Genomic DNA, 16,734 nt, shown 5'->3' with positions numbered 1-16,734 from the left:
GGAAACAGGTGTCAGGATGCATCAGCAGGCACCCTTCTGTAGTCAAACGGCGCCTCACCCTGTGTTCCATGCTATGCGTACTAAAGTCTATCAGTGGGTCAATTGATTCACTCTCCGGTGCTCCACATGGGAATTGGTGAGATGAAAGAGGTTGCCAGGGAGAGGATGCGAGAGAGAGAGAGAATCCCTGTCCTGCGCGAGCCGTCGTGTCTGTTGTTGGTGGAAGTGCTGCGCCGAAAGACGCCGGTCTCATTTTGAGGGTCACGAATCGCGCTATTCTCCCTCTCTTCATGTGAGAGAGCTCTTGAGGCACTGCCGAAAGCCATTCACTTCAGTTGGTGAAGACTCTTCGATGGGAATAGATGCGTGTGCAGTGCGTCCAGTTCGGAAATTTTGCCTTGTCTCTATAGGATTAATGCTCTTTTGGCCCAATTTTTATCTTGCATTTTAATCGCGCCTTTTATCCGGGAGACACTCTCCCTTGTTGGCCGGGCAAGTGACACGGCGGTGGGAAACGAAATAAAATGTGTTCATGTGCTTAAAGTGGCTTAAGTAGTGGGATTTTTCTGTGAAAAAAAATACCGTGCGAGAGAAAAGGGCCGAAAAAAGAAGGAAAATCTGTGATGTGTTGCGTGGAAAATGTGGGAGGATAGAAATGCCATTTGTGGATGGACACTTGAGGCGCAATTTCCAAATTTTCCACCATTTCGCTGGATTCACAGTGAGTTGGAGGAGGAATGAAGAGCGAGGAATTTTTTTTCGGGAAATCAACCGTGATGCAATAATTCAAAGATGCAATTCCTGCTGAAATTGAGTTATTTATTGCTCCTTCTTCTCCAACAATCCACATCGAATGTGAATGGGCTCTTCGATGGAGTTAATAGTGCTATTTTTGGACAACTCTCACCAATAGGTTTGTGTGCTCTTTCCACTCTTCCTAAAATACAAATATTTTAGTTTTATTTTCGCCAGAGAAACTCTCGGGATTATTAATGTTGCATGCTTATGGAGAGGATTCCTCCTAAATGGATTGCAGTGGTTTCTGCACTGTTTAACACTGAGGCTGCACATCTCTCGGCCCCTTGTGTGATTTTGCACCCCCTAAAAGATTGATTGTTGTGTGGTTGTGAACGTAAGAAAACTAACACCAAGGGATGCTTTCCATTTGGCAAATTGTTGTACAGCAATTCCGAATATTTTCATCTCTGTCGTTTATGGGAGTCTTTCGAGCCCCCAAGTATTTCTGCAAACGTTTGATGTCTGATTTTTGGGGAGTTTTGCATGGGGGGTGAGCGGTGGAAAATGTCACATTCTGACGTTTTTATGTAACATTTGTGTCTCGAGCAGAAAAGTTTGTTTAATCAAATATGTCTCTCGCGTCTTTGCAGAGGTGGTGGAGGAATGGGGGTGTCATGATTCAGCCATACGTCTAACCTGTAGTGATCACCAGTCGACTATTGCCATACTCGAAGCGACTTTCGCCCCCAACTGCACAGACAACAAAATCAACTGTCCATTTTTCGACTCCAAAGGACGGTGAGTGGCACTTCTCTTTGTCTGCTTTGCACCGTCGTGAATCTCCTGCTGACACAGTTAATGGACAGATTTTTCTTTCCTCCCTCCACACTGTGCCATTGATTTTCCTTCGGTGTATTGTTAATGTGTTTTCCTCGCTTTTGTATCGGCAGCATTGTGCGGGCTTTCCTGCAGCCGCGATATGACAATCGTCTGGAGGAGACGGAGGCTGGAAGGCGCTTCCTGGAGAGCCTTCGTCGATCGCACGAGAGCCAGCAGAGCGCCGTGTACGATGAGGATGTGGAGGAGGCGGAGGATTATGAGGAAGTGAACTTCAAGGTGGGCGCCAGTCGGGATGACACGATAGTGCTGAAGGAGAATCTCGAGAAGATGCTGGTGGAGTATCTGAAGCGATTGACGGGCGAAGATTTCGGTGCAGAGGTGGAGAATGAGATCGGCGAGGATGATATTTCGCGACAGCGGCGATATCTGAGCGCCGGAAATACCACATCAGTGTCACAAATGACTATGGTGATGGATGAAAGTGTGATTAGTGGCTTCAATTTGACGGACGACGTTGAACTAATTGATAGTGAAATTGATGAGAATGATAGGAAGGTGCAGAGAGTAGAAATTGGTGCTAGGAACATCACGGTGGAGGCTTCGCCGGTGGATCCAGAGCCGCCGAGGCGGTGGAAGCCACGCAAATGGCATGGCGAGAGATTACAGTGCCACGAGAGGAGGCACAGAGTCGCTCGCCTGGATCGTGTGGTGCTGGACAAAGCCGTGCAGAATGAGTCGGAGCATGAGTATAACATCAGGAGCATTCTCAACTACAGGTGAGCTAGAATACTTTTTCCCACAATTCCCCTCTTCTTACAGTGTGGGTTTCTATGGCTCCAGGCCACTGTCTCTCCCTTGTGTATCTCTCTCGGCGTTCTCTGGGTATGTAAAGCACCCCAGACATTTTGGCTCCTCGCCCGATGGTGTGAGTGGTAAAATGATTGGGGAGTTTGCTGCAATGAAATATTAATGCTGAAAAAACATACAACGTGAGGGGGTGTGCACGAGTTTGGAAACACTTTCTATTGTCTATACGATTTTCTACCTGAATATATTCTACAAACACAGACCAATTGAGATTTACCACCTCGTGAATTTTTCCTCTCCCGCTTCAATGCGTGATAATGTGGTATTGATGTGTGCAAAAATGTTCTGCACTTTATTCATGTTGGCTCTGCACTTTCCGGACTGATAGGGCATTGCTCGTACAGATATTTTGCGCGCTCTCCCCACAATTTTTCCAACCCCTTCAATTTACCGCAATTTACTTGGGTGAAGGGCAGTGAAGTGAATGGTTTTCCGTGAAAATTCTCATATGGTCAAACAAGAGAGGTGGTGATTAGTAGTTGGGGAATGCGATGCAAAGGAATCACGCGATGACCGCACGGGGCGACAGACATTCGTGCCGTGTTCTGCCTAAAGAATATAATCACTGGTTCGGAAGCGTGAGTGTGTGTGTGTGTGTTTAAGTATTGGGGGTGAGACGAGAGATTATGTCGCTGTAACAGGAGAAGAGACGACTCCCCCACAAAATGCCACACTGAAAGTAATAGCATCATAATTTAATTGTGATGGGATTTTTTCCCAAGCTTTAATGCATCTCAGAGGCTTCAGATGAGAGTGAGTTATCTCACTCAGATGAGGCGCATTTGTTCTGAATTTCATTGGATTTTGCCTCACTGTATACTTCGGAAGGTGTTCTTTAACAGTGTATGCGCCTTGCAATTGGTGCTCCCTGTAAACGATATGGTGATTAGATACCAAACTGTGAATTATTCTTCTTTTTAGTCCTTTTCATTTTCAGCCTTCCGCCTTGGCTCACCATTGAGCCCTTGTGGGGGGAATTGTGTGGCCTGGAAAGGGGGGGATTTGGGGCCTTTGAAAATGGAATTGATCATTAGTTATGTGAGTCACGTTAGCCACTTTGTGAGTTTTCTGTATTGGGTGTGGAGTGTGTTGCATGAACGTGATAGACGCCACAAGAATCTATCAAAGGGAGAAACATTCCCGTTTATCATGACTTCCGTCTGTCCATTGTGGACGGTGTGGTGCGTCTCTTATAAAAAAGTTAAAAAGATAATGTGAAGATGTCCCTAATTGCCTTTTTGGTAGTGAAGAATGTAAAGATATCGATCGTGAATTTTTTTTTCTCTTGACAGAAAAGACATCTCAGCGTGAGACGTAAATTGAAATGCTATAATAATTTTCTCCCCATAAAATGACAATAAAATAGGACACTCGTTTGTCACTATCACAGCAGTGTAAATTGAACTCATGCCGCTCTGAAGAATACAGCAATGCGATATGTAGGGTATTCCACAGTGCAGGAAGAGGAAGCGAATTGTGTGAAGAGGGTGAATCTCTTCTCGAAAGTTTTTCATCCACACAGCAATTTATTCGTTGCTCAGCACAATATTTTCAATATATTTATGTCTTCAGCATTGTTAAGTTTTCAATTGTCTTCGTGAGCGTCGGGGAAGTTCAATCACCTCTGGAGATGGGTATATTGTTTTGGGGACTCTCCACTTTATCCGCAGTCAGCACTTCCCGCAGTCTAAAATTATCGTCTTTTTACCTGCACGATTGTGGTTAAGCGGGACGGCCGGGAGTTGGGGGGGGAAAAGGTTTGGGATCTGCGCTTATTGGATTATTGCAAAACACATAGGCGATAGAGTTAATGGAAAATGCTGGGGCATCTGGATGAGATTTCTCAACAATTCCCACCAGAGAGTGGGCCCTTGAGTTCTTTTTGCTATTTTTAGCCTCGTGTGTGAACAGGATAGTTATTTTATTTACTCTATGACCATATTTTCAAGTGAAGATGCCAAATTATTAATCGATTGATGTTGGAATTTCGTCAGTGCGTGGCTGAGAAAATTGGAGGGATGTTTATAAAAATCACGTTCCTCTCACTTCCGATTTATTCTTCTTGTGCGTCACACTCTTGAAAGCATCAATGGGGCCATAAACTCTTCAGATTCTTTTTTTTGTGAATACTAAATCACAGTTTTTGTTCATGAGTCTCTTCATATAGTAAAATACTATATTTCTATTTTTATCTCACACCTAATTCACGTAAATCATTCATATGGATCTGTTGGCCTTTTTTGTGCTCATTGTAATTTATCGTTGGCTAGGGCATAACTTGTGGGTGTTTTGTAGCTTTTTCATATTTGGTTAAATTCAGAGATTGGTGTGTCAATGAAACGTTGAAGGGAGGCAAAATTGTTGTTGAAAGAGAGTCCTCATAAAAGGTTGTGGAATTTTCACTTAATAATTGCATTAAAATACCCCATTAGTGAGTGTTTATTTAAGGAAAGCGGAGAGTGAATTCCTTGAGAAACACACGGAAAGTGTGTTGTTTTGGACTGAGAGGAAGCACAATATTAAGTCATTAGGGTTTTCTGCTTCGATTGAGTTGATTAGGGGGAGTTTATGTGGTGTTTGAGAGTTGCTGGGCCAAATCAAAAGGAATATTTTAGTGTGATATTTTACCTGAAAGACTCTTCAGGGGTATTTTTCTCCATTTGGAGGGAAGTGTTTAAAAGAGAATGCATCGCAAGGGGACTACTTTCGAGTTTAATGATATGGTTTTTGGACGCTCAATAAAGTCCCCCTTGTGGATTTCGTACGAAAGAAAATTCCACTTGAAATTCATGATGTAGTTTGTAAGAAAATATTCAATAAATGGGGAGATTTCTCGTCTTAGAAATTCGATATGAACGCGGATTTTCTATTAGGACATGTGTAGATTGGAAAAGAGGCAATAGAAGAGAAGACTAGGGGGAAAAGTTAAGCACCACAGCAAATATCACTCGTGTTTGCTAAAAAACATTTCCTTCCTCTCTGGCTTTTTGAGAGAAATTTACAGAGAGGGTGGCTTTCTATAATGGCTTTTTCTGTGTTAGGCGCACACACAAAAGGATTCTCTTGTCCAATGCTGGCAAATTCATTTCCTCAATGCTCAGTGGGAAAAGTGCAACTGCGTGAGGGTAATGTGCAAAAACGTGCAGATAAGATCACTTTGATATTTGGGCACCACCTGCCAAATTCTCGGCACGAACGAAGTGCATCGTCCGTGAAATATATGGGGGTGTTTCACGTGCAGTGAGTGAAATTATGACACTCTCTGCCCAATTGTATTCCATTCCTATCACCTGTTTCTGCTTGTTCCTGGTTCCCATTTCAATATCTCACTCTCACGTCTTGTCTTTGCTGGAACTAATAGGTGTTTTATGCAAATTTTTTTTCATGAAAATTTCAGAAAATATGGCTCAAAGGTACCCTTCTGCTGTTGCTGTGTGTTATTTTGGTGTCAGTTGGGGTGAAGTGAGTGCAGAAATGTGTGTATAAGGGGGACTCTTTGTACATCCTCCACACAGTTCCTGAACACTTGAAATTTATGGTTGCAGGAGAGTGTTTCTGCAGAGGGTAAATTTGAGGTTGTCTTAGAAAATGCGTGGCACTCTCGGTAGTGAATAGATGTTTTCGTGAAGGACGCATGCGTTTTCCTTGGCTTTCGGGGGTTTTTAGAGGCAACAAAGGACTCACACATCTTGACTTCCCTGCTCTAGATATGGGAGAAGAATGCGAGGAGAGGAAAAAAGGGACTCACCGGTTGCAAAGGGGCCGAAGACAATGTCATTGGGAGAGGTAGTTTGAATATGAATGGATATTTGGAAATTTGCCTAATAATTGAATTATATTTTGATAGTAATTTGTCTATCTTAGTGGCATTAGTGTGTGTTAAATGCGGAGTGTATGATGTGTTATTGCGTTGAAGATTTTATAGTGTTACTTGGGGAATGATGATGAACATTTACGATGATCATAAATCTCTCCACGGAATATCACAATTTACGCCAAACTAATAGTCTTGCTGTATCACACGAGATTCCTCACATTTCTCACGAGGCTTGATCACGTTCTCTTCTCGAGAGGGGAAGAAATCACCACCGCGCGATCATGTGGCTCTTCTCTCACCTCAAGTGTTGTTTTCCCGCATAATAAATGGTCTGAATGTGATTGTGGTACAGCATTAGCGATGAATTTATGTGGTCATTTGACTAATAATGTGGTTTGGGTGGGTGAGAGATTTGGGTTACAAAAACACACTCTTTCGCGGGCGGCGGAAAAACAGCGCGCACAGAAGGAGATCAAGTTTGGAGGTCTCTCTTGAGTGATCTTGTCTTGATGGATTTAATGTCAGAATGTGGCAAAATATATTTATAAGATGCTTATGCAATTCTCATTATATGTGAGCAAAGTTATGATGAAAAGAACCAAATTGCGACCGCGATCATTACATAATTCCCATAAGTTGTTCATTGCCAAAACATATTCCAACGTTCTATTTGTGTGATTCTTGTAAAAGGTGAAACATGGGAATTTCTTGGAAGAGATCCTTTCGGAGAGAATTCCTCAAGTGTAAATATTTACAAGAGGCCCAGAGTCGTTGGAGCATATTAAAGGCCCCTTGTCATCGTGGTACATACTCGAGTGCTCTCGCGCGTGGTCTATTTTTAAGAAAAATTTTTCAGTGAACAAGAAGAGGAACATATCCAACCACCTCACTAATTACCATCGCTCACACATGAGATAATCGAGTTGAAAATCACTTTGGGCGTTTAGGAAGAAGGAATTGACTCATGAGAATGCGGAGCATTTGTTTATTTGATTTATTTTTACGTGTGGGAGTCTTGTAGCGATTTTTTTCCGCGTTCACTCACTTTTCAAATATTTCTCATTAAACTCATTTTTTACACCGCTTTTCTGTGGGACAAGATGCGGCAGCCGAAGATGTGTGATTGAGGATGAAAGAGCCAGATGTTTGGTGAGATTTTGGGAAAGGGGGAGTGTAGAAGATGAAGAAGGTCTTAAATAAATACATTCTAAAGAGCTTCTTCTTATTTACAAGCATCAGCCGTGTGGGAAGGCCAGAAAAAGAGCTGAAAAGAATTGCTCAATGGCAAAAAGAGTTATGATTTATTGAAATGATCCATCATTTAGTGGTGTGGGTGACTGAAAATTAAATTGACAGTTGTGCGCTCAATCTCGCAATATCTGGATCTCATTCCTCTGGATAACGTGTCTATTTTTATGCCGCTCACAAAGCCGAGATTTTTGGCTATTGATCTGAATCGAAGGCGGGAATTGAGGAGATTGTGAGGATGTTCGATTGAAACCTATTCACATCCCCTGAATTCATATTTATGACCCTCCAACATGAAATGACTGAGCATTCTTGCGCCGACTGGTGAAAGAAACGTACAGAGAATCCCTCCTTTTGTACGGTTTTTCATTGCATTATTCAGAATATGTGGTGGTTTTTGGAAAACCCAAGGCACGTGAGGGCAAAAGTCACATGTCTGATCCTCCTCCTCTTTGCCAATATCCTCGTCCCCGGGAAAATGATTCCCGTTTTACGATTACGATTGGGCGGATCGAATTTGGAGGTGCGTTTGGACGATGCACATGGCGAGAAGGCATTGAAAGTGAGCGAGAGGCGCAGGAAATTGGAAAGCAATATTGCTTCTGGATGTTTTAGTTCTCTCTCTGCTGCCTAGTGAGTGTCCGGAAATGGAGAATCCAATTTAATTTCTAAATCGTCCTAAAGCGGTGCTTAGATTAATAGATTGCCTAGGTTGGGCGGAGGAAACAAATCAAGATAAAATTATAATTTTCGTGTATGGCATAAAATTAATCATGAACCATGGTAACATCAATTAAAAGACTAAATTTGGACTTCCTCCAATTTCTCGCAATGCTGATGAATATTGTAGAATTAGCTCGAAAATGGAAATGTGTCCAATGAAGATGATTGTGATAAATGAGTGAGACCTTCTCCATTCATTTATCACCGAAAATATTTTGAGTGTGTCTAATTGAGAGTGTCTTTTCTCCCTTTGCAGATGCTCCGGAAGGAATCACTGCAGTTTCGTCTTTGCCGTCGATCATCCCTATCGTCTTATTTGGGACAGTGGAATCGTGAGGATAAAATACGCTTGCATGGATGGTGAGTATTTCATTCCTCTCTCCGCTTTCACTTCTAATTTGTGTCCTAATTAAGATATAGCTTAGTCGTAGAGGTTTTGGGAGTGTGAGAGCGGCTGTAAGTGAAATAAAACGGACAACTTTTTCCGTTTACAATCCCCATTACCATCAGAATGACCTTTCAGTTGCCGCTGCTTGTCCTTTCTCATTTTTTCCTGCGATACTGATCAATTTCCGTCATTTAATACAATTCCTTCCTTCTGTTTACGCGTCTTTTTTACAACGGTCTGAGAGTCGTTTGTGTGGTGATTTTTGCGAGAAGGGAAAATGCGAGGAAATTGCGTGTTTTCACAATGTTCCTTCCCCCCATTCACGTAATAATAAACAATTTTATTGTTTGATGAGCATCATATTGACTCTATAAATTTCTTCAGATATCCTTGAGAAGTAAGAATAGATTTTTTTTGTGCTGGTTTCTTAGATGGAAGACTATTTATGCCACATAAAGTTGGAAGTCAATTGGATACTCATTTGGACTAGAAAGAAAGGGCTTTCTTGGTTCAACTCAGAGTCCATTTCTCACACTGAAAACGAGATGATATTGGGCAATATAATTGTCAGTGAGAGAAGGAGAGGAGAACAAAAAAAAAAATGATGAAGAATCCTCTGTAATTATCTTTTAATGCTTTTCCCACACGCGGCAAGAATTTTATTGCCGACCATTTTCGATGCCGCACGTGATTGATAGTTAACAAGATTAAATAGTTCTTTGGGGCAGATGTGTTTATATCTGTTAATTTCGTGAAACGATCAAAAATTCAACTCAATTACCCCCTCAATTTTAGTGCAGGACAGTTGGTTCTGCCGTCTCTCATGCATGACGCGGAGGAACGCTTAGAGCTCGTGGGTGGATGAATTTACTCCCATTTAGCATAAATGGGCATGAAATTTCACATGGGAAGTTGTTAGTGGTGATAGATAGACGTTAAAGTGGGGAGTTGGTCGTGTGATGGGCTCTAAATTCACATCTCTCTATATTTCCTATTGCAATTTGATGGAGTGTTGCGAGGCATTTTGCAAATCAGGACAGAGATGAGACTCTCCACGGTGGAGGAACATTCTGTATGGCTTCATGTGTTTTCTGCAAATGATTATGCAAATCACCGGCGATGGTGCGAATTGAGGTCAGAAGACTTAGTTGGGACTTACTGGGTCAGGGCGGAAGATATCACAATTCATGCTATGTATTTCCACTACCCCATTTGCAACAGTTTTGAGACTATTCACGTGAATAAATCGCTGTCCGCATTCAAAGCCCTCATATCGATCTGAATGATGCAAATGTCAGAGATTTCCAACGTAGATTAGGCCAGTGGTGGTTTAACTGTGAGGGATTAATTTGTATTTCACGCACTCAATGTGGCTTCAGATAGAGATCTCTGGCGTCAAATTGTTTTCAAATACAGTACAATTCGATGCATATGGTCGAAATTAGTTCTCCCGATCAAAGACCAATTGCTGCTCAGTAGAACGGCGCGGGGAGAAGTTTTTCGGCTGACATAAGGAAGAGAGAGTGCACAGAGAGTAGTAGTGTTTTGACTAAATTTCGCCATATGTTGGCGTTGCGCGCATGGTTCACACAGAATGTAGTTCAACATCCGAATTATTACGGCAAAATCGATAGTGTTCTGAATTTTACAAGTGGAACTCTTGCGAATTTTTCTGCTCTGGAATTGGGAAGAAACCACGCTAAGCCGTTAAATTGGCAAACAATTAATTTTGTGGTAATTAGTTGATGCGGGATGTAATTTATGAGTCCTTCCCCATGGTGAGGATAGGATTGAAATAGAAAGCCATATCACAAATTTCACCTCCCTTTCTGGTTGTAACAGCCATAAAGATATTGGGAGAGGGTGTAAAATGACATTAGACTCAACTTGTATGTGGTGTAAGGTTACATTTGCAGGCGTTAATTTGTAGTTAAGGAAGGAGCAGAGTGGGTTGGGAGACAAAGAGATTTACAAGAATTCGCCGTGTCTGTTTCTGGCGTATTTCTCTAATTGTGGCAGACTTCCCATGAGCCTAAAAGGGAGTCACTTGATGTTAATTTTCCCAGACTTTGCAAAACTTCACCCCTGAGTGTACAATGCACCGCACACAGATCTCCGGAGTTGGCAGATGATTGCAGAGACGATTTGGGATTTCACTTTCATTGTCCTCAGTCACGAATCGATCGTGCATCGATTTGTGTGCTAGGCGTAGATGATGAATGAGGGTGTTTTCTGATCTCAATCGATTTTTCCTGGCGTGCCCCGCCTGAAGAAATTCACCCTCTCTCTCTCTCCTCGCTCGAGGAACATGACCAAAAACTGACTGCCACGTGCCAAACATTTGGGAATGACTATCGGAAGACTGGGGTTGTTTTCCTGCTGCCTTTCAGCGCACATTGAATTGATGTGTCGTGCTAATGAAGGTGTTGTCGGAGGCTTCATTTAATTGACACCACGCATTTGACTGCATTATTTTCATTGCTGAGCAACTCCCGAGATGGAGGCGAAAGCAATTTCAACTTGTTCCTTGGCTGGGATTCGACCAGGAAGGGGCGGGAGAAAAAAAATTGATGATGGTGGTGAAAATATTAATGCAGAATCGAACAGCTGGATGGATGGTTTTTATGCGGAGTCTCTGAGGGATGGAGAATAATTTTGGCATTGTTGCAATTTCGTCACGTTTGCGACCTACAGTTCATGTTGACTCAGCTCTTACATTCAATGGGGGGAGATGAAATGTAAATAGCAAGAAGTGGAATTGCTAAAGTAAAGAAGTGAATCCATCGTGTTATTAAAACTATGAATCGCTCATTCGTGCCCTCCTTTTTTCACACTGAATCTAGAGTAAAAGGAAGAGTCGCGAGGGAAGAAATGCTTGAAATATGCTTCACTTGATATTAATATATTCATAGAGAAATGTTCTTAACCCAGTTTTTGTTGGATTAGCTAGTCGTCTCTCCCTCTGTTCTCTGGGTGGGATTTATGTACATGTTTTCTTTTCTCCGCGGCGTCTCAGACGTTGTCTATTCAACTTGGCCATGAATTTGATGGGAAAATCGATGCCTGACTGCGGAGGGAGAGACGCAAGAAGTGTGTGTGTTTAACTAAGACTTTTCTCTTCCTCTTCCACGACTCATAATTTAATATTTTTGTATCGACTGTCATCAGGCGAGCGAGAGAGGATTGAGATGTAGAAAAGTGTCGATTTCAGTGAGAAAGATATGTTTTCGTTGAGTGACTTTGGATATAGAATTTCAGTGAATTTAACAAAGTCTCTTCTCTCTGTTCTTCACTACAGATTTCCGCGTGACTAGATATTGTGGCGAGCACTTGGCCATTGGCAATGAAATCCACACGAGCGATGGGAAGGATCAGGAGACGAAGGGCGAGCCCGTTGCTGAGGCGAGAATCTCACTCGATCAGCAGTTCCATCAGTTCACCAATTTGAAGATTCTCAAAGAAGTACCAGCCACACTGTCGCCCAACGAGGCTCGGAAGCACCGCATTTATTCCCAGGTATAACACTGCTGGGTTTTCAATTACGTGTGCTTCATCAGAGCTTTGTTCTTTCTCCGCGAGGCATTAATTACACCCAACACACGTCATTTAGATTTGAAGGGAGAGTAGCTGAAGAGTAATTGGAGTGCCATTTGCTGGATGTGATGTTGATTCAATTAGCGATGATTAAATTAAATTGAATAGCGCTTGGGGAATGATGAGAATTTATTGCAGTTCAAATCAATTGAATTGAGCGGTGTTTGTTTTTTTTGTTTATTTGCAGGATTTTCGAAAATTGAAGATATTGCCGAAGGATATGGACGAATTTAACGACATTGAGAAGATAGGTGATGAGTTTTACTTTAGAAAGGACGAAGGAGGTGACAAAACGACAGAACCACCGACTATCGAGGACCCTGAAGAGATTGACGAGCGCGTGGACGTGGGACAAGATGGAGAGGAACACTTGGAGACCAATCTAGTCGAGACAACTTCTGCTTATGGTCAGATGAATAGTACAATTAGGGATAGCTTAGGCACTAGAGTAGATTATGGAATTGACGCGGAGGGAACACGGATGCCGTCGACCGAAGTGACGGAGAATGGCGAATCTGTCGGTGGCACAAGGCCAGAATTGTGGGACATCCTGACCAGAGGAGTGGCCACTGAGGGCTCCATTCTGCTGGGGGAGGATTTCAGTGAAGTGGAGTCCACTGTGCTATCGGGCGTGCGGGAGAACGCCACAGAGATGGATACGAGAGAAAAATCTGTGATAATTAGCAGTTATGAGACAAAGGATGGACTCGAGGACAGCGAGGAGGAAGAGGACGATTATTACTTCGACGAGTACGACTACATCACGGGCTACAGGAACAAGGGCAGGAGGAAATACAAGAGGTGAGAAGAGGAGGTATTTGTGTGGGGTTCGGATTACAAGATTTACCTTTCTTCTTTGTCCTTTATAGCGTCCAGAGGACCGCTTTGCGGAGTCCACTTCTGCATGGGTTTGTCGTAACTCCTGGTTACCCGAAGTTCTATGTAGGCGAGTGTGACTGCAAGTGGACGATAACGGCCCCGGAGGGACAGAGGATTCGCCTAACATTGGTGGACATCTCCCTGAGAGGTAATGCTACAAGACAGGACATCCATTCTCTATCCCACGCTAATTTATCCACTCTCTTTGGGGTTCTTTCAGTCGATAATCCCTGTCGAGATTACATCACGGTCACGGATTCGAGCCTCAATCGTGTCCTGTTTAGCAGTTGTACAGAAATCCTCCGTCCCAGACTCCTGATAAGTCACTCCAATCAGATTGAGGTGAGTGTGACGAATGAAATGATAGAGTGTGATCCTAAGATGAGTCGTTATTTGCAGATCAACGTGAAATCCACGAGTAAGCTGGCTTATCCCAAAAGAGGTGTGCTGTTTCACTACACTGGTGAGTTGCTCTAGTTTCCACTAGATGGGAACAGTCTTGCAGAGATACTCTTCTCTCGCTTTTCATTCAGGGAAGAGTGTTTTCTCTCTCTCACCCATGAAAAGTCGAGAGATAGAGTGATTTTATTACTCCAAGAGGGTTTGTAAGTAAATTTGACTTGAGTGGAAAGGAAACCCCAATTGTAAAAAGCTCTTATTGATTACTTATTTCGATGGGTTTTTGTGCTTAAGTCAGATAGATTAAGTAATGTAGCTTATAAGATTGACAGTGATTCACTACGCGTAAAATATCAGCACGAAGACTGTGAAGTGCGCCTCTTCTATCGCTCAATGGGAAAGCGTTGGCGCGAGAGAGAAACTGAAGATTGTGCGCTGCTTTTCTCCCATTTCAGCTGTTGGCTGTCTCACTCCTGACACCCCACCGAATGTCCGTCTGGTTGAGAGGAGCGAAGAGGTGGCGCAATTCATCTGTGATCCGTCGTTGGGCCTCGTATTTCCCGACACAGCTGTTCACAGTCGCGTCTTGAAGTGCACGGAGCGTCACACGTGGAACGACTCACTGCCGGACTGCATTGGTGAGTGTCCCTATCTATTTCGGCGTCTGCCTCGAGAAAGGGGGTGGAAAGTGCGAGGGTGAATAGAGAAGAGAAGGGTCAGGAGAGTTCAATTGTCGATATACACTTGTCCGTGGGTGAGCAGGATTTAAGCTCAATATATATTGACTTTCCATTGCTAAGAAGACGCGCCACGCTTGAGTGCGTGCGAGATGTATAAAGAAAAATAACCTCTCGCGCTTGAGAGCACGTTTTTCAATTTCTCAGGAGTCTCAAAAGTGTGTGTTTTCTTATCAGTGAGCTTTTTTTTGCTATTTCTATTCCTGTCAATATTCCTGTGGGATATTTTGGCTCTTTCGCTCTCTCGCTTGCCGTGAAATCGATGGAATTGCCGCGACTGAGTGCTGGGCATGGGAATGAAGTGAAGTGTGGTGAAATAGTATAAATTACTCTCGTGACTGCCTTTTTAGCGCTCAAGAGCTAATTTGAGGCGCGAATGGGGGCGGAAGAGTGACTGAAAATGGGGATTTAATGTGTCTCTTCTGCAGAAATACTTTGCTCTGGCCCTCGAGAGGATGAAGAGAAAAAAGAACCTTGCACTATTCTACGTGTCATTTAAAGACACTCCTCATTAGAGTTTGTTCGAGTTGTTACATGGGGGGCAAAAGAAGAAAAAAGAGGGAAATTGCGAGGAGGAATTTACGATGGCTCTTCTTTATTCACAATTTTCACTCCATGCGACGCACATTTTTCCTGCTTTTTCCTTGCAGGTACTTTTCTCACTCATGAAGGTTGTTCTTTTTTATCGCCGGGAGATAAACTTTGACTTTACTGTCGTCCGCAGACGCGCAGGAGGGCAAAACGAGATGGGCAAAGAAGCTCCAATTTTTCAATTAAGCTCTAAGCCAATTGATACTACAGAATAATTTATATGGTGCCTTGCCAGTGATGCTCTCTCCGTCGCAGGAGCCTGGACGTGATGATGGCACTTACGAGCTTTTGCCACTGGCAGAGAGGCACATTTTAATTTTTAATTGAAAAGACAAATTGTTTGCCATGACGAGCACAAGCGAAAGAGCTTCAGTCACGACAAGTCAGGATATTTTCTTTTATTTATTCAAATCTTTGGGGAAATGGTGAAAAAAATACAGAGTCAAAGTTGGGACTTTGCACACAGTGGATTTCCAAGAAATGCGCTTGATTGCTGTGAACACGCGTTTGTACATGAAATTGTAGCAATCCTTAATATTTGTGCTTCAGCGTACAAATTCCCTGCAAGAGTGAACGTTGATAATTGTTATCGCATAACGTATAGAGCTGCCAATTCGCTGGAAGTGTGTTTTATACATTGCTATCATTTATTTATGGTGCTCAGGTTATTAGCTCTTGGCGTTCGTTCGTTTTGATGCCAAACTCTCCATATTTTTCCCTCTTTTTATTTATTCATGTTGTGTGTGAGTTGATAAAGAACGTTTTTGCCTGCATCTGTTCTGAGCTCTAATTCTACAAGGTTTGGGGCGATTTATCGTGTGGTTGTCGCATGAGAAGGCAAACAGTGAAAGCGAGAGCGAGAGAGTCAATTGATTTGGGTCAGCAAACCCGAAAATTCATCCACAGTGGGAAATCTGCTGACCAGAGGAAGACTAATGCCACTCATCTGGCTCTTTCAGATAAGGCCGAGACGATCGGGAGTGGACTTGTGTTGCCCTACAACGTGCGAAGAGAAGCGCCTAGCAGCATGGTTGACAGCGCTGACATGGTTTACGGTGGGTTTGTGCGGAGTGGCTGTGGATTGTGCAGGCAAATTGATGATTCTCTGTAATTTTCGCAGATATCCTAATTCCATCTTTCATCATTGCCGGCCTCTTCATCATCAATGCCATCGTCTTTCTTGTGATTATGCGCTATCGCAACAAGAGGTTAGTCTGTAGATTGCTTTAATCTCAACACGGAAGTGTTCTGTAATGAATTTCTCTCTCACTCTCTGTCTGCAGAAGGGATCGCTACGGGGACGACTCGAAGGAAATGGTGGATCTCTGAAGAGATGAATTGAGGAGGAGGAGGAGGAGGAGAAGGAGCGGGAGAACGTGTATAATGAATGAGTTGAAAAAATAACAGCATGAAGCCAAAGACTTTTACAACTAAATAATATACCAACACTCCTTTTTAAAGTGGCCACACACACACGACACACACAAAATTCTCTTATTTTCTAAAAATATTTTAGAGATTGCATGACAAGGAAGGCGTTATCTCTAAGCCCGTCATATCATATTCCAGAATGAAATAAGTGAACAAAAGATTAATGTATTGGAAACATTTTTGAGAGCCGCGCGCATTTGCATCGTTGACAACATGAGATTATAGAGTCCATATTTAACATATTTAAATAGAAATGGTTACAAATTGCAAATAAATCTTCCAGAAAGCTTTAGATGCTACGTTAGACCGAAATAACTTCAGTCACATTCACAATAACAAAAAAAGAAATGAACCGGCAAATAGGAATGGCTTGCAGAGATTGCAGAGAAAAAGGAAAATATTTACAGCTAGAGAAGCTGAAAAATTTAAAATTATTGTGTAATTCAAAATAAAGAAAATTATGTGTCTGAAAAGTGGACTCG

The 16,734-nt window shown here is 42.6% G+C and overlaps 1 protein-coding gene across 1 annotated transcript; it reads left to right on the top strand.

The window, feature by feature from the left end:
* Positions 1-339: 339 nt before the first annotated feature.
* On the top strand, positions 340-16,725 carry LOC132263246 (uncharacterized). The gene is made up of 13 exons (XM_059762915.1): positions 340-913; positions 1,389-1,536; positions 1,689-2,354; positions 8,490-8,593; positions 11,920-12,137; positions 12,403-13,016; positions 13,085-13,242; positions 13,315-13,436; positions 13,494-13,557; positions 13,949-14,131; positions 15,781-15,876; positions 15,942-16,029; positions 16,105-16,725. The coding sequence occupies exons 1-13, from the start codon at positions 793-795 to the stop codon at positions 16,148-16,150; spliced, it is 2,628 nt and encodes an 875-aa protein (XP_059618898.1). The 5' UTR covers positions 340-792; the 3' UTR covers positions 16,151-16,725.
* The last annotated feature ends 9 nt before the right edge of the window (positions 16,726-16,734 follow it).

The sequence above is a fragment of the Phlebotomus argentipes genome, unplaced genomic scaffold (genome assembly GCF_947086385.1).
Source record: "Phlebotomus argentipes unplaced genomic scaffold, Phlebotomus argentipes genome assembly contig_15, whole genome shotgun sequence".
Taxonomy (NCBI): Eukaryota; Metazoa; Arthropoda; class Insecta; order Diptera; family Psychodidae; genus Phlebotomus; species Phlebotomus argentipes.
The sequence above is the reverse complement of the archived record's forward strand: the minus strand, read 5'-3'. Positions and strand labels throughout refer to the sequence as shown.

Excerpts from the sequence above, each read along its gene's own strand:
- LOC132263246 (XM_059762915.1), top strand. The coding sequence starts at position 793 with ATGCAATTCCTGCTGAAATTGAGTTATTTATTGCTCCTTCTTCTCCAA. Across the intron at positions 13,243-13,314 it reads GGTGGACATCTCCCTGAGAG|TCGATAATCCCTGTCGAGAT; the intron begins GTAATGCTACAA and ends GGGTTCTTTCAG. Across the intron at positions 15,877-15,941 it reads CAGCGCTGACATGGTTTACG|ATATCCTAATTCCATCTTTC; the intron begins GTGGGTTTGTGC and ends TAATTTTCGCAG.